We start from the raw sequence: 22,621 nt of genomic DNA, 5'->3' as shown, positions 1-22,621 counted from the left end.
TAACACAAAAGTGTGTTCTCACCGGTTTATTTCACTTTGTGCATGCTTAATGGATTCAATGGCACTCTGAAGTTCACTGAGGTCAGAACATTTTTTCTTTAATCTTGTATTATGCTTTGCTTTGTGTCCTGAGAAGGAAAAAAATATTACTTCGATGGCTATAAATCCCCTCGTCTGCTTCAATTTATGTTTGTGTGGCACTCTTCACCGTGTGGGGCACTAAGTTTACAGGTATAAAATAAATTATACATTTTACAAAATACAACATGTACACACATACAAACGCAGCCCTGGGTAAACACACAGTAAAACAACTGATTAACATAAAAGCATCCTCACAATATCTGTCCATTAAAATTATCATCGAGATATGGCAAGCTGACAATGGAGGAGAGGAAAACAAAATCTCCATTCATAGGCATCCCTGGAAAGAATAAACTTCTGGGGGTCCGCAGTGAGTTACAACAGACAAAAATCATAGACACAGTCACAGTCCTGGAAGACCTCGGCCTACTAACGCTCAACTAAGCCTTCCACCCTATTCCACCTGAGGATTCAGAATCATCCCTCTTCTACTAGTGTAGGCCATGTAGTGCAGTTTTGTCAGAAACAATGATGTGTTAGTGGAACGGTGGCACAAGGAGATCAGGGTTCATGTCTCAGGTGCTCCCTGTGTGGACTTTGTATGTTCTTCCTGTGTTTTCATGGGTTTCTTCCAGACACTTTGGTTTCCTCTGACAGGTTAGGTGGATTGGTATTGCTAAATTAGCACTAGTGTGGGTTTGTGTGTGATGGGTTATTTCCCCTGCCCAAGGATTGTTCCTGCTTTGTACCTGATGATTAGTAATACAGGCTACTATAGCTCTGCTGCAAATAATTTGCTTCTGTAATGTTGTTATCACTTCTCAACCAGTCAGTAGCAGATGCTGAGTCTGTATGCAGCATGAGAAGATCACTTTAGGATGGGACAGTTATTGATGATGTGGGCCATGGTTTGCTGTTTTCCACAGGAACAGAGCGGGTTGTCATGTCCTGAAACCCCCTAAAAACCAAATTATGTTAACATGGATTTCTCAGAGGATTTCTTCATTTTAGTGCAACCCTGATATTCTGTATATGGATTTAATTATCATTTTTATCATGTCTCCGCAATCCGTACTAACCCCTACTTTCTCTGCTGTTCTTTTTCCGGTTTTCTGTGGCGCCACAACCACCCGATCAAAGCAACGTGCAGTTCCTACATTGACGGGCTGAAGGCTTTGAGGACTAATTGAGATAATTTATGTTAGGTAGAATGCCTAGTGGTTGCAGGTCAGTCTCGTGCCCTTTGAACCCCTGCAGATTTTGTTTTTCTTCTCCAGCCCTCTGGATTTTTTTTTTTCTGTCCTCCCGGCCATCAGACTTTACTTTATTCTTCGTTATTTAGTATTGCCTAATCTTTTTATATTTTTATAAACTTTTTCCTCATCTTGTAAAGCACTCATTTTTATGAAAACGTGCTATAAATAAATGCTGTTGTTGTTATCTATGTTGGTTTGCAGCTTATCTGCCAAGCCCTGTTCCATAGCGCTGACCCAATCCCACGTGGGAAGGACAGAACCTGGCAAGCATTTTGCCAGGTTGCTGATCAGGAAGGAGTGTGCAGGAGGGTTCAATCTTCCATATTTTTTTCATGTGTTGACAATAACAGCATTCCTAGGTGACCACCAAATTGGATTTCTGGAAAGGAGACAAAGTCTCAGAAGATGGTAATGTCACCACATATCTGGAAACAGTACTGCTTCTCGTATTTTGTTAAAAAGTCTGCAGCAGCATCACAAGGAATGTGAGGGGGTGCTATGTTAGCTAGCACTGGTAGTCATTTGAGAGGGGCTGGACGGACATTGCCTGTTATGATGTGCAAGGATTCGTTGAGCTGTGCATCCATCAGTTTACAGTGAGGTGAGTGGGTTAAGAAGATGGATTGATACTTCTGCAGGCCCCTGCTGATTTGAAATGTTTTGTTTTTATTAGATGTTAAAAAAAAAAAAACAAATGGTGGCAGATTAACCGGTTATACAAGAAAACAGGCACTAGATTTGATTGTGTGCCATTTTCTAACTGAATCATTAGAAGAGCAAGATGGACACTTTTTAAAATGGTGACGATGGTTTTATTTGTGTGAAAACTGGCTCTCCCTATGAAAAGTAATTGTCCTGTCTGATTGTCTGCACTACTGCAGATACTGAGTGGCCACTTTATTAGGTTGCTGATGCAAACAGTCTGCCCCTCCAAACAGGTAGTCAAGGGGCTGCAACATCAGTTTATGTGATGGAAAATGCGGACAAGGTTAAGATGTTTGCTGCAGCTGTTGTTCAATCAATCATGATATTGTTGGTATCAGACATATTGGTGTCGACAACTCTGTAGAGTATATGCCTCCCTTTATGGCCACAGATTACCATTTTAAATGAATACGAGGTGTGGCAGAAAAGTAATGAGACTGGCAACACTGCAAGCGATCTAGCAACGCTGCGCTGTTGTCCTTGATAGAGCACGTGTATCAGTACCCTCCCATAGCTCAGTGCGAGTTTCAACTCCTTCCGTTAACTACGTGATTTTTGTGACTGCTATTAGCGAAGTTGTGTTTTGGTTGTGCGTCACGCAAAATGGAACAGCGGAATTTGGAGCAACGTTGTGCCATTAAATGGCAAGTGTGACGTTTGAAAAGTTAAAACAGACCTATGAGGAACATTCTTTATCCCAAGCTCAAGTTTTTCGCTGGCACAAATCATTTTTGGAAGGCAGAAAACACGTTGAAGATGAACACCGTTCAGGGAGGACTTCAACTTCGAAAACCAATGAAAACATCGAACGTGTGAACACTCTTGTGAGATCAGACCGTCATTTAACATTAAGAATGTTGAGTGAACAATTAAATTTGAACAGATTTACCGTTCATCAAATTTTGACTGAACATTTGCACATGCGAAAGGTCTGTGCCAAAATGGTGCCGAAAAACTGCCCTCTCCATAACAGAATTTTTGACCTCAAAAGGCATTCCTGTGGTTCCCCAGCCCCCTTATTCACCTGACCTCAGTCTGTGTGACTTTTTCCTTTTTCCTAAACTGAACAATGTCCTGAAAGGACGTCATTTCGGGACTTTAGAAAACATCCAAAAGAGTGTAACGGACATGCTGAAGACCATACCGGTTGAAGACTTCCAGCGCTGCTACCAACAGTGGGAACAACGTCTCCATCGGTGTGTAGCTGCCCAAGGGAACTACTTTGAAGGGGATAACATTGATGTTTGAAAAAAATAAAAACTTTGGTAAATAAAAAATCAGTCTCATTACTTTTCTGCCACACCTCGTAATTCCAACAGGTTAATTTACCTTGTCACAATGCAACAGTCCAAGTGGGCCCCACAAACATGACAGTAACTTCAGTTTGCGTCGGTGGTCTGTGAAGCCCGAGATCTTAGTCTGTTAGCCCTCCTTTAGCATGTAGTTTACAGCAGAAATGTGTGCAAAAATCTGCAGAAAATCCCTGATGTGACTAATTCTGCGTGGACCAATATCCACAAGGAATGTTTCAGTAGGGTTAGGCCAGCTTTATTACTGCAGAGGGAAATGTGTTTGTAGCACCTGGTTGAATTCATGTCTTGCAGATATTCTGATTGCTCTGGGGGGAAAAGGGGGTCATATCTGACACTAGACAGGCTGATCTAATAAGCTTGCCAGTGTAAGTGTACTTTTACAGTGAATTAGGTCCATCCCACAATTCATAAATAAAACAGACTCAGAAAAACAAAATGTGGCACTTCTTTGATTTGATGGACTGGGCAAGATAATCAAAAATATAAAGCTAAAACATGAAAAAGTTTGTCAACCCAATTAGAAGGATCATTACGTTCAGCCTTGCCCAATGTAAACACCATTCTAGCACATATCATAAGGAGAAAGTTGGCAGGACACATATTGCACAACCAAAGAAATTCTTGATAAGCACTCAGAAAAAAGGGTAACAGCGTCTTTTTAAAGGTTCCTGGACACCACTTAGAGTAATTTTAATCATATGAATAAGGGCTGGAACCAAACACACGCTGGTTAGGTGGATTGGCGTTTCCTAAATTGGCCATAGTGTGTGGTTGGGGTATATGTGTGTGCCCATGTGTGCTTGCCCTGCAATGGACTAGCGCCCTGTCCAGAGTTTGTTTCTGCCCTGTGCCCTATGCTAGCTGGTATAGGCTCCAGCAGACCACCCGACCCTCTTCAGGACTAAGCAGGTTAGTAAATGACTGACTGACATTAGGGCCATCAACCTGGCAACAGTCAGCTTGGCAAACTTAGATTTCAAGGCAAAAAAGTTCTTGTATGAAATCACACGGAACTATAAAATATTTTTTTATAACACTAAGGTCAGTGTTCACGTCTCAAATGCTGCGAAAGACATTAACACAACATAACATTCTCAAACCTGCTTAATCCAAACTGAGGGCTGTGGCAGCACAAGGCACACAGCAGGATGTAACTCTATGGTAAGGTGAGTTAGAGGTCCATGGCAGTGCGCAGTTTTAAGATAAAAATGGTGCACTGAAACTCTGGGTGGGTGTAGATGAGAATTGGCAGAGTACACTTTCATGCGCAGACCCATGCAGTTTGGCCAGTTTCCTCATTAGTGCTCTGGGGTGTATAGTTAGAGCCTGATACAGGATACATGAGAGAGAACAAGAACAGAAGAATGAAAAGAAAAGAAGACAGGAGATTACGGAAAAAGGAAGAGATAGGACATTGGCTGAGTCAGTGCTGCTGTGACGTTGATGAAAGCGGTTGGGAAGTGGTCCTGGCGAGGAGTGAGCAGTCGGTACTCACACAGCGGGGTCACTCCTGCATACCAAATGCACAGCAGGGCTCTCTGAAGGTCAAATAGTGGACAAATAGAAGTAGCAAGAAGGATGATGGAGCTGGGCTTGGGACATCAAAGCGGTGACAAGAACAAGGTGGCTGTGGAACAAGCCAGTAAAGGGATGACCACACTTAATCACTGGGCAGCTCTGCTGCCTGAGGAAGTCATGTTGGGAAAGCAGCAGAGCCATCGTTTTTAGGTGGAGGCACAGAAGCTCAGGAGGGATTTTAAAGGACTGATCCTACTACTATTTACCCTTGGATTTGAACTGATTTTGGATTATTTATTTATAACATTAACATCAGCCAATGACACTGTTTCATTGAATAATTTATTAAAAGAAGCACTGCACTCAGTTTGAACACTGATCGATAAAGGCACTGTTGCACTTTTCACCAGCTTCAAGGGAGGATGTAGGCGTCTAGTGCATTGTTGGAATCACTCATGTGCACACCCTCAGTCACACTCAAACAGAGTCGACTGGCATCACCAATTCCACACGCGCCTTATGGGATCTCCAAGGAATGAAAACTCCCATCAACCAGGTGGAACATGTAGTCTCCAAATGAGCAATGACCGGATGCAGAATTAGAAAGAGGTATTTTTTTTTTTGTAATTGTTGTGTGTATTTGAATGGGTTGTTGTTGTTTATTTCCATATTTCATGAGCTTCTGTGAAAAGCTAAATTTCCCCTTGAGACAAATAAAGTACTATTTATCTGTCTTGTACATGCTGGGTAAAGAAAAAAAATGAGTTAACAAGAAATGATGCTGACCTTGGATAAGCTTTTAGTTTTATGCCAAATCTCAAGCCCAGTAAATAATTTTGTATTCTCCTCTTCACATTAAATTAAATTATTTATATTTTCCTGCAACTAACAACCTCTGAATAAAGGGTTAATCCTTTTTTTTGTTAATTTTTGCCACTGTTCTTTACTTGCCCCCACTAGCTTCAAGAATTCAGGCACAGACGTTTTGAGGCAAGTTTGCTATACTCACTAATCAGGGCACCAGACATGTTGAATGTTCATTAGTATGTGCAAGTAGGAATTTCACACAGGCCAATAGTAACCTGTAGAAGGGAAACGATGTTAATGTGCAGCTTAGCTTACTTTCACTTCCTGAAGAGTCATGTCGGTCAGGCTCTGGGGATGAACAGCCACTCTCCACCCTATTGGTTGCTTCATTGGGTTTGCGTTTCCTTTTGGGCACAGTGACCTATATTTAGCAAAAAAAAAAAAGAAAAAAAAAAAGGCACTGGTAACACAAGAAATTATTCAACAATCAAATAAAAAGCAGTAGTGCTCATATTAAAAAAACAATAAATAATAAACAACAAGGTGACAATGCTTCATCAGCCTCACAAGCAAAGCAGACAAGCAACGTGCATGGTTATTGATGGGCACCCTTCAGAGGTGCCAGTTGCTGCCAAAAAAATGAACAGAAGAAAATTAAAGTGGTTTCAAAAAAAAAAAAAAAAAAAGAAAAGAATGAATACAGATAAAAAGTTTATGAGGGGAGGCTTTTTAATAAAATAAATAAATAAAAATCCTTCAATTACACGAGCAGGCAAGACATAATTAATGCTGGTGAGTTTGGGCACATTGCATGGGTGAATGGCGAGGCAGAAGCTCTAGCTGGCAAATGATGCCCCACCTACCTGGCACTTGAAATTCTCCCTCCTTGCCCCTTGGTTACTGAGACTAATTACACTGCCAGAACGTACCATGGGTGTCTGATGTCTCACTTTTGTCTGAATCCAACCATCTTTCTCAAACTGTATCATGTCATTTAGCGGATCCCAAGGACGGGTACTGTGCAAAGACAAAAAAGAAAAAGTTGAAACAACTTAGTACTATGCAAAACACAGACATTCTTCTGCAGATAAAAAAGCCCATCCTGAAAATCTAGAAGCTGCTTGAACGTTTCTTTATGCACCTCCATGGGAACATCTGTTGGTGGTATATACATAGGCCAAGGGTGGGCACACACTCTGCTAGGACAACATACATGGCCTCTACCAGGCATTACCAAGTCAGCCAGTGCATCTTCAAACATCATGAAGAGAGACACAAGGTATTTATTAAAGCAAAGATGTTTTTATTGTAAAACAAAACTAACTGGTCTGTGCAGAGCTCAATATTGCTATTCACAGACTGTGACCAAGGCTTTGCACTGTCAATCTCAAGGTTACAACAGCAATGTGTGATCTTAAATTGATTAGCCTTTCAGCGGCACTTGTATTATTAGATATGGAAACACCTGTAATGGACACATATGGAACCGGAGATTTTGCTATGAAAATAACTATATACTGTACAAACAGTCAGTCTGAAACACTGTCTCATTGGGCATCCGTGAACCTGCGAGGGCTTGTATTTTTGAAATAAAGAAACAATTGTATTAAAACACTTCTGTAAAGCATTAACTGTGAGCGATTTAACATAAAATACATCCTGCTTGTAAAATGCCTTGTGATGGTATCACTTTGGAATATACAACATAAAATAAAACTAAATAATGAAATGATTGCTGTGCACAAAAGTATAAGAAAGATGCACTATAGTACTACTCAATTAGGAGAGATGGGCTTTCTAGTGGGCACAAAATGTGAACCACAGGATTCCTGATTTAATCCCAACAACTCTGTCCCTACATGACTTTGGAAAATCTGGTCACCTGACAGTTCTGACATTAGACATATATGACAGAAGATGTGCCAAAGTGCTTAAGGCTTTGGACTTCAAACCCTGAGGTTGCGAGTTCAAATCCCACTACTGACACTATGTTAGCCTGAGCAAGGCTGTGTTTCAACTGGAAAAACAAAAGTGTACCTCAAACGTTGCAAGTTTTCACCAATTATTAAAATTTTTTGACACTGAACGTTCTCAAATCTTCAACTAAAATCTAGTATTAGTTAAAAAGCACCTGACTCAGCAAATAACATTTTTTTAATTTACGTTACTATTTAATGAACAAAGTTAATCAACACCAACTGACACTGTGGGAAATAAATGACCCCTACACTTAAAAACTGGTTGTGACACCTTTAGTGGCAAGGACTGCAACCATAAACATTCTATAATTCAATCTCAGACTACAGTGGGTACGGAAAGTATTCAGACCCCCTTCAATTTTTCACTCTTTGTTATATTGCTGCCATTTGCTAAAATCATTTAAATTAATTTTTTTCCCTCATTAATGTACACACAGCACCCCCATATTTACAGACAAAAAAAAGAATTTTTGAAATTGTTGTAGATTTATTAAAAAAGACAAACTGAAATATCACATGGTCCTAAGTATTCAGACCCTTTGCTCAGTATTTAGTAGAAGCACCCTTTTGAGCTAATACAGCCATGAGTCTTCTTGGGAAAGATGCAACAAGTTTTTCACACCTGGATTTGGGGATCCTCTGCCATTCCTCCTTGCAGATCCTCTCCAGTTCTGTCAGGTTGGATGGTAAACGTTGGTGGACAGCCATTTTTAGGTCTCTCCAGAGATGCTCAATTAATTGGGTTTAAGTCAGGGCTCTGGCTGGGCCATTCAAGAACAGTCACAGAGTTGTTGTGAAGCCACTCCTTTGTTATTTTAGCTGTGTGCTTAGGGTTATTGTCTTGTTGGAAGGTAAACCTTCAGCCCAGTCTGAGGTCCTTAGCACTCTGGAGAAGGTTTTTGTCCAGGATATCCCTGTACTTGGCCGCATTCATCTTTCCCTCGATTGCAACCAGTCGTCCTGTCCCTGCAGCTAAAAAACACCCCCACAGCATCACTGTGGCGACTGTATTGGACAAGTGATGAGCAGTGCCTGGTTGTCTCCACACATACCGCTTAGAATTAAGACCAGAGAATCTTATTTTTCACCATCCCAGAGTCCTTCAGGTGTCTTTTAGCAAACTCCATGCGGGCTGTCATGTGTCTTGCCTCTTCTCAGTGTGTGGAGACAACCAGGCACTGCTCATCACTTGTCCAATACAGTCGCCACAGTGAAGCATGGCGGTGGCGGCATCATGCTGTGGAGGTGTTTTTCAGCTGCAGGGACAGGATGACTGGTTGCAATCGAGGGAAAGATGAATGTGGCCAAGTACAGGGATATCCTGGACAAAAACCTTCTCCAGAGTGCTAAAGACCTCAGACTGGGCCGAAGGTTTACCTTCCAACAAGACAATAACCCTAAGCACACAGCTAAAATAACGAAGGAGTGGCTTCACAACAACTCTGTGACTGTTCTTGAATGGCCCAGCCAGAGCCCTGACTTAAACCCAATAGAGCATCTCTGGAGAGACCTAAAAATGGCTGTCCACCATCGTTTACCATCCAACCTGACAGAACTGGAGAGGATCTGCAAGGAGGAATGGCAGAGGATCCCCAAATCCAGGTGTGAAAAACTTGTTGCATCTTTCCCAAGAAGACTCATGGCTGTATAAGCTCAAAAGGGTGCTTCTACTAAATACTGAGCAAAGGGTCTGAATACTTAGGACCATGTGATATTTCAGTTTTTCTTTTTTAATAAATTATTTTTTTTTGTCTGTCAATATGGGGTGCTGTGTGTACATTAATGAGGAAAAAAATTAATTTAAATGATTTTAGCAAATGGCTGCAATATAACAAAGAGTGAAAAATTGAAGGGGGTCTGAATACTTTCCGTACCCACTGTATATCTAGGACATTATACAAAATAACTAAAATCAGAGAAGACTCTTGGTGGTGTTGCACTTTGCTTCATCTCCATGAACAACTGAGCTGGAAGCACAAAGGAAACCACTAGAAGGTGCCTCTGAGGCTTTTCTGCTTCCTCTTCAGGGGTGAGCAGAAATTAACCAGACCAAACATGTGCAGGGGTGACAACCCTCAACCCTTCCGGGTCAAAAAAAGGTATAAAAAATAAAATAAAATGTTATATATTATATTATGCCTTCTAGTCACATGATACCCACAGAGGATGAACACACAAAGGAACAAAAATATTTGTATATGGATGTAGTCAGAGACAGAGCTGTAGCTGTAAAGAGGCAGTATTGTGTAAAGTGCTCACCGGCCATACTTGAGGAAAAGCAGACATACCTTTATGAACAGCCTCACAAGTAAAAGTAAAATTTCAGACCCACCTCGGCTGGCACACTGCCATGAGACCAGCATATGAACACAGCACCATTATCTGTGGAAGTAAACGGAAACTGGGATTGTGTGTCATTAACATTCTGTGGGCTGCAGTGAGGTATACTCAAAATGAATGTGGAGATAATCGGGTGTTAGTACCTGTGGTGAACATTTGATGATCGTTACAGATCCTTCTGGAATTTTCTTAAAGAGGGGGAACCCTGTATTTTAGATAATCGACTGCATAAAATGTGTATATTTGCATAGCCTTTATTGGTTTTGGTTTAATATTGTAGTAATAAACATTTCTCGCAAAATACATTGGAGAAAAAGTAGCCATTTCATTTTGAAAATGTACTGAAGTAAATGAGAAAGCACACAGCAAAAGAAATACTCTAGTAGAGTAGAAATGTGATCAAAACATACTAATAATTAGTAAAAAGTAATAATATTTAGCTATTTTTTTTACTATAGAATACTGGGTGTTGTCTTCATTGACTGGAGGGATAAACTTTTTATTAATGAGACCCTATTTCCTGTTAACTGGGGGTATAGCTCTTGATACATTCAAATGGTTTAGGGCAGATGGAAAATACAAGCTGCTCATAGGTTTATGTAGGATCCACAATTGGGATAAATCAGATAAAATGTCGCTCTGTGAATTAGCTGACATGTGAAAATAAATTGACACATTGCCTTTTTTTATAATACTACTTGTAATATAAAATAAAATATCATCAATGAAAATTCCCCCAGCACATAGATTCAGCACCTTGAGCAATAATTCCATTTGGACAAACGCACACTTTTTTGGATGGCTTTTAAGGGATCTTGTTTCTTGGTTGGTTGGATACCTCCTAGTAGTCACCGTCTATTTGCGCACTGTAGACAGGGGTCTGCACTGGATTAGGTGTGACCTCTGACTTTGGAAGTACACTTACAATATAGGTTTATAAGGCCTCACTCTGCCAAGAACAAGAAACAAAACAGCTTTCATGCAGGATGTTGCAATGGCCAAACAAAAGGCAAGAAACATGAAACTTTAAAGTAGATCTCACTATATATCCTATAAACTTACAAAGAACAGGTGTTATTCTTTCTTGAGAAATGAATATCCTCCATTTTTTTTAAACAGACCACTGCTGTCCCTCTTCCTGAATTTAAGAGGACATATAGCAATACAAAATGACTAGTCTGATATAGAGTAGCTGAACGGAGTCATCTTCCCGAATAAAGTCAAGTAGAGTGAACCTTTTAAGCTCCAAGTCTGTCAGCATTGGATGTCATGCACTTACTCTGCATATTTGTAGTGCCATTCCAAAGTCACTAGGTCTTGCTCAAAAAGGATGCAGTTCCACTCTTCCCCCTTAGCTTTCCTCTCTCGAGCTGCTTTTCTCTGTGCTTCCTCCAGGATGTACTTCTCATTGGTAGCTTCCACCTGGTCTTTGTTGTTGATGGCTCGAGTGACATGTTGCCAGAGTCTAATAGAAAATACATGATTATGAAAGAATAGTGATAATTAAAAAAAAAAAAAAAGTGAAACCCAAAGACAAAGGTAAAGCTAAATACATATTCCAATATCAATTATTGTTGCTATTGGTATTAATTGATAAAATGTTTTAAAATCTAAATATAAACATAAAAATGAGATGAGCTGAATCTTCATTTTCTAATTATCTAATAGTGACATTATATCCAGAACAAAGAATAAGCAGTGGGCCCGCCAAAAAAAGTAAATAATAAGTCTCTAAAGCATGAGCTTGTCTATGGAGCTGGTGGAGGATTGTTTTTTAATCCTGTTCCATGAGAGCTTTTATCAACTATAAAATTGTAGGTACAAAAGTCTTTGCACAGAAGTTCAATACACAGTGTTACTTTTCTTAAGTTCTACTTATCCTAAGCAGGGTGCTGGAGTCTATCCCAGCCAGCACAGGTGCAAGGCAGGAGCAAACCCTCAGCAGGGTGCCAGGTTGTTGCAGAGCGAACACGCATACGCCGTCTAACCATACATTAGGGCCAATTTACCATCGCCAATCCACCTAACATGCTGGTCTTTGGACTGTGGGAGCAATCTGGAGCAAACCCACGCCGACAGAGGGAAGAACATGCAAACTCCACGCAGGTAGGACATGGCACACGAAAACCTGGTCTCCTTACTGCAAAGCAGCAGCAGCACTACCACTGCACCACAGTGCCACCAACCGCAAGAGCAATGCTTTCTAAATAAAGGGGGATTGTTGAAACATTTAGTTAATGGTGCGAGATTTAGTTGATGGTGCAAGGAACCTCATCAGAACTGGCCAATGTTAACAGTGGTGTTCCACAGGGGTCAGTGCTAGGGCCGCTGATATTTTTAATATATATAAATGATTGAGATACGAATATAAGTAACAAGCTGGTTAAGTTTGCAGATGATACCAAGATAGGTGGATTAGCAGATAATTTGGAATCCGTTATATCATTACAGAAGGACTTGGATAGCATACAAGCTTGGGCAGATTTGTGGCAGATGAAATTTAATGTCAGTAAATGTAAAGTATTACACATAGGAAGTAAAAATATTAGGTTTGATTACACAATGGGTGGTCGGAAAATCAAGAGTACACCTTATGAGAAGGATTTAGGAGTCATAGTGGACTCTAAGCTATCAACTTCCAAACAGTGTTCAGAAGCCATTAAGAAGGCTAACAGAATGTTAGGTTATATAGCACGATCTGTGGAGTACAAGTCCAAGGAGGTTATGCTCAGCCTTTATAACACACTGGTGAGGCCTCATCTGGAGTACTGTGTGCAGTTTTGGTCTCCAGGCTACAAAAAGGACATAGCAGCGCTAGAAAAGGTCCAGAAAAGAGCAACTAGGCTGATTCCAGGGCTACAAGGGATGAATTATGAGGAAAGATTAAAAGAGCTGAGCCTTTACAGTTTAAGCAAAAGAAGATTAAGAGGTGACATGATTGAAGTGTTTAAAATTATGAAGGGAATTAGTACACTGGATCGAGACTTGTATTTTAAAATGAGTTCATCAAGAACACGGGGACACAGTTGGAAACTTGTTAAGGGTAAATTTCGCACAAACATTAGGAAGTTTTTCTTTACACAAAGAACGATCGACACTTGGAATAAGCTACCAAGTAGTGTGGTAGACAGTAAGACGTTAGGGACTTTCAAAACTCGACTTGATGTTTTCCTGGAGGAAACAAGTGGATAGGACTGGCGAGCTTTGTTGGGCTGAATGGCCTGTTCTCGTCTAGAGTGTTCTAATGATCTAATGCATAAATATGCTAAATTATGTAAAGAAAACTATTTTATTAAGAATTGATTATATGACTATAGCATTGTGGTTCATGCCCCAGGTCATTACTGCATGAAGTTTACATTTTCTCCTTATGTCCATTTGGGTTTCCGTCCTGTGCTCCGGTTTTCTCCCACAGTCCAAAGATGTGCAAGTTAGGTGGACTGGCAATAATAAATTGTTGTGTGTGTGTTTGTCTGTGTGTTCAGCTTACGATGGCCTGGTGCCCTGTCCAAGGACTGTTCTTGTGTTGACCCCTGAGCTTGCTGGGTTAGGCTCCAGCCCCCCACAAACCTAGTAAGGATATAATATGTCTTGAAAGTATGAAGTGACATAGCCTTTCAAAATGTATTTTCTTTCTGTACTGTGTATATCAGACACACTGCACTTACATGCAAATTACTTCAAAGTAAACAATTACTATAGATACCAGTGGTTGCTTCTTGAGAATTGGTTTCTCCAAAAAAGTATGTTCTTAATGTAGATATTAGTATATATCACACATTATCATAATTAGATTAACTGCATACAGTGGCAAAAATGTAAGGATGTAGTTTTTACTGAAGTCTTCTCAACTATAACTACACTTGCTTGAATAAAACCAGTGCTATGACTTGACTCGTTTATAATTTGAGACTTGACTTGAAACTTGGGGGTCAGAACTTGAAGCTTACTTGAGACTTACATACATAGGACTTAGTCCCATCTCTGGTAAATAAAATACATTACTAATGCAATAGTTTTAAAGAGATGTAAAACTATGGCTAACTGTGATGTATAGCATGCAGCTAGGCAATCCAGCATTATATTTGGCTAAACAACTTGTGAGCCACAAGGTGGCAGTCACAAAATTTATCATATCAACATTGTGGAAACACAGCAACAACTGGACTTCCCGTCTACATTGATTTGCAAGTTATTTAAATATAAGCATTAATTAAGTAAATAAATGCAAATATGAACTTTCTGTTTGGATGAAGCCTTACTTTTCAGACTCCCAATCTCCTTGTTCTTCATAGATCACAGTGCTACGTATTAAACGACTCTGCCTCAGTTCAGGCGTTGGATTCCAGAAGGTTTCTGAGACACCTGTCTTCTTGTCAAAGATAACAACCTCACTGTCCTGTATATAAAAAAGGATTAGTCCACAATCTATTAAAGCAAGATTCTTACATTCTGCCTCAAAATCCAAAAATGCAGCTTCTATTACTGAATAACGCAAAATACTGTACATGCGTAATGGAAGAACATTTGGTAACATATTTCCCAAACCTATTCATTAAGTGAAACCTAAAAAAAAATTTCTAGCTAAACTGTGGAAATTTAGATTCATAGATATTTTCAAAGTATATTGCCAGAGAAGAATGAGTAGGCTGATTCCAGAACTGGGAGGTAAATTGGACTTGAACCTTTTTAGATTGGGCAAATGCAGATTAATGGATGACATGACTAAAGTGTTTAAAATTATGGAAGGAATTACTACAGTGAATCACAGTCGTTACTTTAAAATGACTTCAACAAGAACACAGAGATGCAGTTTGAAACTTGTTAAAGGCAGATTTTGCACAAATACTAAAATGGAATAGAATGGAATGGATGACCTTGTTAGACAGAATGGCCTGTTCCTGTCAAAATTATTCTAATGGTCTTAATATTATATCTACATTTTTTTAAATGTTCACCTAAGTGCCAGTTTTCAACACAACCAAGGTGACATGTCAAAGTAACTACAATCAAGTGGAACATGCTCACAGGGCTGGTTCGTAATATTTAGGTCTGTTTTATTTTTGATCCTTACTTACCCAATGCCCCTCCAGAGTGGCCAGAACTTCTTTTCCCAGTTTGATCTTGCCGCTGATTTGGTTAACACTGTCATTACTGCCTAAGAATGGCTGTGATGAGAAAAGAGAATACTGTATTAGGAAACCCCATTCATATTGACACATAGCTGATAATGATACACAGAAAAATTGAGCAACAATCTTAACAAGGTCTAGGTATTAAAAATAAAGTGAAAACAGAGTGAAAGTAACAAGATTTTACCAGTCAATCAAGATCAAATTCTGCCTTGTATAGCGTGAGATGATTATATGTCCAGCACAATGTTTTTCCATATTTCAGGGCAAAAGAAGAATATCCTACAGGGTTAAATACAGTGCTTCATGTGCTTTAGAATGCACCCAGGTCAACTTCAAAGTGGGCAGGACAGAAACAAGGATTGGCTTCCATTCTGTGAGTTGACATTTAATTTTCTTGGTTCACAGTGTGTTCTCACTTTGCCTACAGTTGTCTCTGTTCAAGGCCAAGTAGAATCAGTTACACGTACTGTATGTCTAAATCAATATGATATGGATACTGTATGATATGGAATTGTACTATTTAAAGCACACAGTTTGTTCTTGTTGTGTCCATTAAGAAGCACTTATGGTAGCAGCTGAACTAGAACTGGTTAAGGTACACCAAGAGGCTGACTTCTATGAGGTTGTGCTACACACTGGCTCGACTGGAAATTGGAACTCTCTTGGTTAATTCTAGGCAGGTGCTCAAACAGAAGACACTATTGGCTTTAGGAAGATTATTATTATTATTGCATATTTAACTGATATATATATCCAAAACTACTTATATGATTTAGAATACAGCACAACCTTTTCATATATATATATTTTTTGTAAACATTGGAGGGACAAGTGACTTGCTCAGAGTTACAAAGTAAGGCAGAAGCAGGGTTTGAACCAGCTACATTAGGATTTAAAGTCCAGTGATCTACCTCAGTACTCCTCTCTGCATGCCTTATAAGATTTTACTGTAAAGTACAAAATAACTGGAAAATATGAGGAGAATGCTCTGGCCTTCAGGAAAACCTCAGGTTCTGGAAGGTAAATGAGCAGAGAGATAGGTGCCATCAGACAAGCAAACACTTGCATGGAGCATATAAATGAGGATTAGTTTTAGAGTCTTGGTGATAATGAAGACTCCTGTGCAATCTGGCAAGTGTGAAAGCTTTTGTGTGTGTCAGAACCACATTCAAGCCTAGAATAGAAAGGTTTTTGTACCTCTATATTAAAAAATTGCTTTGTGCTATCTCAAATTATGCCAAATGGTGCCTCATTAATGAATTCATAAAAACTCTTTGAGTGTCACTTTTTTATGTTTCAATTAGACATATGGACTCTCCTCTGTAAAAATGGATGTTTTGTGCTTGTCTAATTAAATATGTCATTTAGTTTGACAAACACACTCCATCACCTACTGCAATATCAACACGTAAATGGTGAAGAACTTTAGAATACAGTACCTTCAACTTAAACTCCAGCGAGGCACTATAGCCTGTTTTCTCACAGGAGATGTTTATCTGACCCCCCAGTTCAAGGGTCAATGTGCCATATAGGATTCCTTAAAAAAAAAAAAAAAAGTGAAATAGACATTGGGAGTAAACATACCATTACATTCTGAAGTCCCCTTATCCAGAATCACAGTCAGTGCATATCTTGGAGGTATCAATCATAAGGCAAGAACAAACCCTGCACATGGCAGGAGATGCATTGAAGGACCCTCTAAAACACACACACACACATTCACAGGGGGCCAATATGGAATTCCCAGTTAACATTTTGGGATGTGGGAGAAAACAGGAGAACCAGGAAGAAAACCCACTTGGACACAAATTCCATGTAGACAACAACCAGAAATCGAGTTTGATCCTAGGAGTTCTAGATCAATAAGGCAGAAATACTAACCACTATGTCACCACTCCTGGGAATTAACATTACAGTAATCCCTCGCTATATCGCGCTTCGACTTTCGCGGCTTCACTCCATCGCAGATTTTAAATGTAAGCATATCTAAATATATATCACGGATTTTTCGCTGGTTCACAGATTTCTGCGGACAATGGGTCTTTTAATTTATGGTACATGCTTCCTCAGTTTGTTTGCCCAGTTGATTTCATACAAGGGACGCTATTGGCGGATGGCTTAGAAGCTACCCAATCAGAGCACGTATTACATATTAACTAAAACTCCTCAATGCTATAAGATATGCTTGATTATTCTTTTGACTGCTTGATTGTTTGCTTGTCTCTGTCTCTCTCTCACCCTCTCCGACATTCTCTGCGCCTGACGAGGGGGTGTGAGCAGAGGGGCTGTTTGCACAGAGGCTGTTTGCTTAAAAGATACTGACGCTCCTCTAAAAAATGCCGCTTTATTGCGGTGCTCGGCATATTTAAAAGCACAAAAGCACACGTATTGATTTTTTGATTGTTGCTTTAATCTCGCTCTCTCTCTCTGACGTTCTCTGCGCCTGACGGAGGAGATGTGAGCAGAGGGGCTGTTTGCTTAGAAGATACTGACGCTCCTCTGAAAAATGCCGCTTTATTGCATGCTTCGGCAAACTTAAAAGGACACGTATTGATTTTTTGCTTTTCTTAGCGAGCGCTCTCTCTTAAATTCTCTTCTCCTGACGGCGCTCCTTTGAAGAGAAGATATGTTTGTATTCTTTTAATTGTGAGAAAGAACTGTCATCTCTGTCTTGTCATGGAGCACAGTTTAAACTTTTGACTAAAGGGTGTTATTTCATGTCTAGAGGGCTCTAATAATGTTAACAGTGTGGGAGAGTTTATAAGGGCTTAAAATATATAAAAATAACTATACAAACATATGGTTTCTACTTCGCGGATTTTCATCTATCGTGGGGGGTTCTGGAACGCAACCTCCGCAATCGAGGAGGGATTACTGTATATTAAAACACAGAAAGACTACTTTAATACTACTACTCTACTTTTATTAAATAAACTACGACAAGCTATTTCATCTTAGTGGCACATCATGTTATTTGTCAGTAGTTTGGCTTTAGCCACACTTGGCATTGGCAATCTGTAGTACAGCAACAGTGTTTTGAAGTCTCTGTTATTACTAACATATAGTCTGCCGAGGCTTGTTAATCCATTAAATCTTTATTTAAACTAGATGGCTGGGCCATGTAGCACCCAAGCCACACTCCACAGAGGAAGTGGCAGACATTTTAAGTACAGGTAAGAAACTTCCCCTTCAGAGTAAAAAGTGCTCAGAGTTTCTACTAGAGAGCTGTGTTCTTGGAGGTCTACAGAAGAATAAAAAATGAACGGGGCAGATAGGATTTTATTTAACTGCTCCTTTACTAATAGTATATTAGTCACTTTACATTGATAAAACATAAGCACAAAGTAAACACAAATAATATAAAGAAAAGGGACATACAAACATGCAGAAAATCCAAGAACAAGTTCTACAATAATAGTATAAAACAAGACCATAATAAATATACTAAAATAAGTGTGTAAATAGCTCATAAACAAGGTTTGATCAAATAAGCAAGTCTTTTATTCAGATTTGAATAAGCAACTGAATTTGCTGAATTGAGAGAGACAGAGAATTCCAAAGAAATGAAGCAAAAAAGTTCCAAGTCAGAGGCTTTGAAAGTTTTATAAGTGAAGTTTGGGAGATAAGAGATGTCATCAGCGATAGTGAGAGTTCTGCTAATCACATAAGGATTAATACAATCTTTTAAATAGGTCAGTGAACTATCATCATTAAAGGTGCTTTTCCACTGCATAGTACGGCACGACACGGTTCAGTTCAGCTTACTTTTGGGGAGTTTTCCACTGGGAACAGTACCTGGTACCTGGTCCTTTTTTTAGTACCACCTTAGCCAAGGTTCCAAGCGCACCGAACCGTTACCAAAACGTGACGTGTAAACTCTGCTGGTCACTGATTGGCCAGAGAAAATCGTCATTACTGCGTCACTGAACTTGCGACACGAGACACAACAGACCCTCTAGATTTTTAGCACAGCCAGCGAAGTTTGGACGCACCATTTTGTTTTAACCAAAAATGGCTGTTTCGTGGTCTATTGAGGAAGTACAGACGTTCCTCTCATTGGTAACCGAGGAGCGGATCCAGCGAGAGCTGGATGGGGCGACGCGGAATGAAAAAGTTTTTCAGGAGGTCACTAAGCTCTTGGGCACACACGGCTACCATCGGACTTACAAACAGTGTAGGGACAAGTTAAAAAATGCAGTGGAAAGGCACCATATAACGACACGTGAATAATCCCACCCACTCTAAAGCAGTACTAAACTGCAGTCGAAACGCAAACCGAGCCGAACTGAGCCGAACTGAGCCGAACCAAGGTGAGCTGTACTGAACCGTGCTGTGCCGTACTATGCAGTGGAAAAGCGCCATTTGTCAACATTAAGATTTTAAATTGTATGTATTGATCAATAGGGATCCAGTGCAAAAGTGACAGAACTGCAATAATATTTTGACATGATCCTGTGTGTGTTAAAAAGTGAGCTGCTGAATTTTGAACAATCTGAAGTTTGTGGAGTAAATGCTAAAGACCATGTAACATTGTGCACCTTTTCCATCAATTTTCAGTCACAGCTTTCATTTTCATAATCTTAGCAAGTCAAAAGCAGTTGGGAGTGAGCTCTGAAGAAACTAGTCACCTAATACAACTTCCCCAGCAACTCAGACCAAGTAGTTCGTGACTCGCTCCAACAAAATCAGGCAAGTTTGATTTTGTCTTTAGTTCTGGAACAGGCTCAGTGTGCATGAGAGGCAACAACCAATGCTTGCTCAAAGAACACGTGTTATTTGGATCCCACAAACAGAAGAGAAAGTAATTTGTCCGATATCTGGTCACAACAGAATGGAAAAAGAAAAAAAGGTCAGAGATTGTAGCAGAACTTGCCATACCCATTAACAGTTTCTACAGCACCAGCTCCGTCAAGGCAGCATGATATTGGCTCTAAGAAAAAGAGGAGTGCAAGACCATGCTGTAAGGTCAGCATTCAGCTAGCAAATGTAATGTGCCCAGTGATTTTCAGTCTTTTAAACAGGCCTGGTCTGGCCACAACTGCGGTCAGCAAGTCTGTTACCCCTTGGCTACAAGTCATGAAATCAGAACTAAACTGGTGGCTCTGAGGCTAGGGATCTGCACTGGCAATCGGAAAGTTGCCAGTTCGAATTCTGTAAATGCCAAAAGGGACTCTGCTCTGTTGGGCCCTTGAGCAAGTCCATTAACCTGCAACTGCAGAGCGCTTTGAGGAGTTAGGAAACTGCAATATAAATGCAAAGAATTATTATTATTATGAACTGTAACATCTGCTTTAGGTAGATAGTGTAAATGGTATTAAAGTAGTCTAGATGCAAAAAAAAAATTAAATAAAAGCATGAATCAGAGTCTTGGGCATAGAATCTATACAAGACTGAATATGTGAAGTGAAGAATGAAATGTGACTACCAGGTTTTGCCAAAAGGAGCTGAAAGTGACTGAAGTTAAAGATATGGAATTAACATTGGCTTAAGATCACACATACCACCTCACTTTTATTTAAATTTAAGTGCTGGAAGATAGAACTCAACCAAACCTGGAGTTCACTACAACAGTCAGATCACAGAGAAAGATTTGCACAGGATTAGTTCTGAGAGATGAATAAAGCTGGGTATCATCAGCACATATATGAAGCTTAAAACCAAACTGACAAATAATTTTTCTCAGAGGAAGTGAAGTAAATTAAAAACAAAATGAGGCCTAGAATTGTGCCTTGAGGAACACCACTTGAGAATGGGATAACGGCAGATCTAAAATGGTTCATTTCAACTAAATGTCCTTAATTTGATAAATATGAGGAAGAAAGTAGTGCCACATATAGTGGCATGAGTGTTTAATTCTTCTTTGTTCTGACCTGAAGTGTGTGTTAATGCAATAACATTGGTTGTAAAATGTTGTGTCTTTATCTATGTATTGGATCTCTATAACAATGTCTTCTGTGTTTATACTTTCCAAATTTCCCTCAATTGCAGCTGAACAAAAAACACATATACATACATAGCCCCCCCCCCACACACACACAGAACAGAGTAAAGGCCATTATCACAGTTAACAAGTAAGTCATTGACAACAATACTAATACTGATGTCAGATATGAAATAAAGATACCAGCTTGCAGGCCTCCAGCAGGAGATGAATGTCAAGATTTACTGTGCCAAATAAAAAAGGGCAATGTACGTCATCATACTAATGCGTTCTACCACCCTACTCCCAGCTCTAAACCTTGGTGAAGATCTGCAGCTTGTATCATTTTTATATTTTATGGCTTATAACATCCATGATTTTTAGTGTACTGGGAATTTTTTATGATCAGATTTATTTCTGCTTTGAATAACTTCTTTCAGCTGTGTGTGAGTGCATAAGAGTGAATAATGACAGACAGGTGCTCTGCCCAGGCCTGCTTCCTGCCTTGCACCTGACGCAGTCAAGACACCATGCTAAAGAAAAAGAAAATTTACCTTTACAATGTGCATATGGAATGTTCATTAAATAATCTTCTCCCCGGTTTAGGAATGTTAGCCTGGCTTCTCCATCCAGTATGGCTGACAGGGAATTACCTGTTCGTACCCAAAAAAAATTAAATATAATAATAATAATTCAATGAAACCATTCTAGGATTGGTTTCCAGTAATGGAAATTATGAGAGAAAAATATAATTTTTGCATTCTGGAAAATCACAAAGGAACGTAAACCTAATTTACAAAATGATCATATCAACAGATGTGACCTTAAATTCCATAGATTTGATCTTACGTAAAAAACGCCATACAAAATGGACTTTATACACTGTTCCTTTGTATTCATCTCAAGGCATAATCATAAGAGCTGACCAACTAAGCATTTCACTGGATATTGTACTGTATGCAAAATATGAATGTAACAAATAAGGTTTGATTTGATTATAAAACCTGAAATTGTCAAAACGTTCATATTCATACACAAAATGAAAAGGATGTATATAACCATTTACTAACCAAATATTAAAATGCCCGAGACATGTGATCTAAATGACATTGATTGAGGTATGACTGTTTGTACCAGACAAGACTATTCTAGCAACTCTGAAACAGTTGCCTTCCTGAGATATACTGTGCACACACACAACAGTTTAAGAAACTCCCAGAGAGTATCTTTTTCTCTATTAATTAGAGAGGTTAGAGGAGAATGGCCATATTCATTTAACAAAAGTCACAAATGACATGAAGAGGGTAGGGCCAGAACAGGATGAAAACAACATTAATCCATGGATCCATTCTTCCTTTTATCAATGACATAGGCTGGTTGTGGTCTGAGGAATGTTCTACTGGCACAAACTAGGCCTGAGCATCATTTAAGTGACACAGTCTTTCTAAGCACCACTGCTGATGATATGCATCTTTTTATGATCCCAAGCTACCCTTTTTGATATGAATACTACCAGAAGGGTAGCAAACCATTTCACAAAGCACATATCATTCCAAGCGGGCCC

At 39.5% G+C, this 22,621-nt stretch overlaps 1 protein-coding gene across 6 annotated transcripts in view; it reads right to left on the bottom strand.

The window, feature by feature from the left end:
• osbpl8 (oxysterol binding protein-like 8) overlaps window positions 1-22,621 on the bottom strand; it is a 249,102-nt gene that overhangs the window by 1,687 nt on the left and 224,794 nt on the right. For 4 of the 6 annotated variants that reach the window (XM_039761888.1, XM_039761890.1, XM_039761886.1 and 1 more), the window contains 8 exons: window positions 21,612-21,710; window positions 16,577-16,674; window positions 15,081-15,170; window positions 14,265-14,401; window positions 11,282-11,467; window positions 6,547-6,700; window positions 5,999-6,104; window positions 23-128 (listed from right to left, as the gene is read on the bottom strand). In XM_039761888.1, coding sequence (XP_039617822.1) covers window positions 23-128; window positions 5,999-6,104; window positions 6,547-6,700; window positions 11,282-11,467; window positions 14,265-14,401; window positions 15,081-15,170; window positions 16,577-16,674; window positions 21,612-21,710 — 976 coding nt within the window. The remainder of the gene's footprint in view (window positions 1-22; window positions 129-5,998; window positions 6,105-6,546; window positions 6,701-11,281; window positions 11,468-14,264; window positions 14,402-15,080; window positions 15,171-16,576; window positions 16,675-21,611; window positions 21,711-22,621) is intronic. The other 2 variants (XM_039761887.1, XM_039761892.1) reach the window with 1 other exon arrangement.

This window comes from Polypterus senegalus, chromosome 8, assembly GCF_016835505.1.
Source record: "Polypterus senegalus isolate Bchr_013 chromosome 8, ASM1683550v1, whole genome shotgun sequence".
In the NCBI taxonomy this organism is placed as follows: Eukaryota; Metazoa; Chordata; class Cladistia; order Polypteriformes; family Polypteridae; genus Polypterus; species Polypterus senegalus.
Note: the sequence above shows the minus strand (reverse complement) of the source record. Positions and strands in the feature narration are given on the sequence as shown.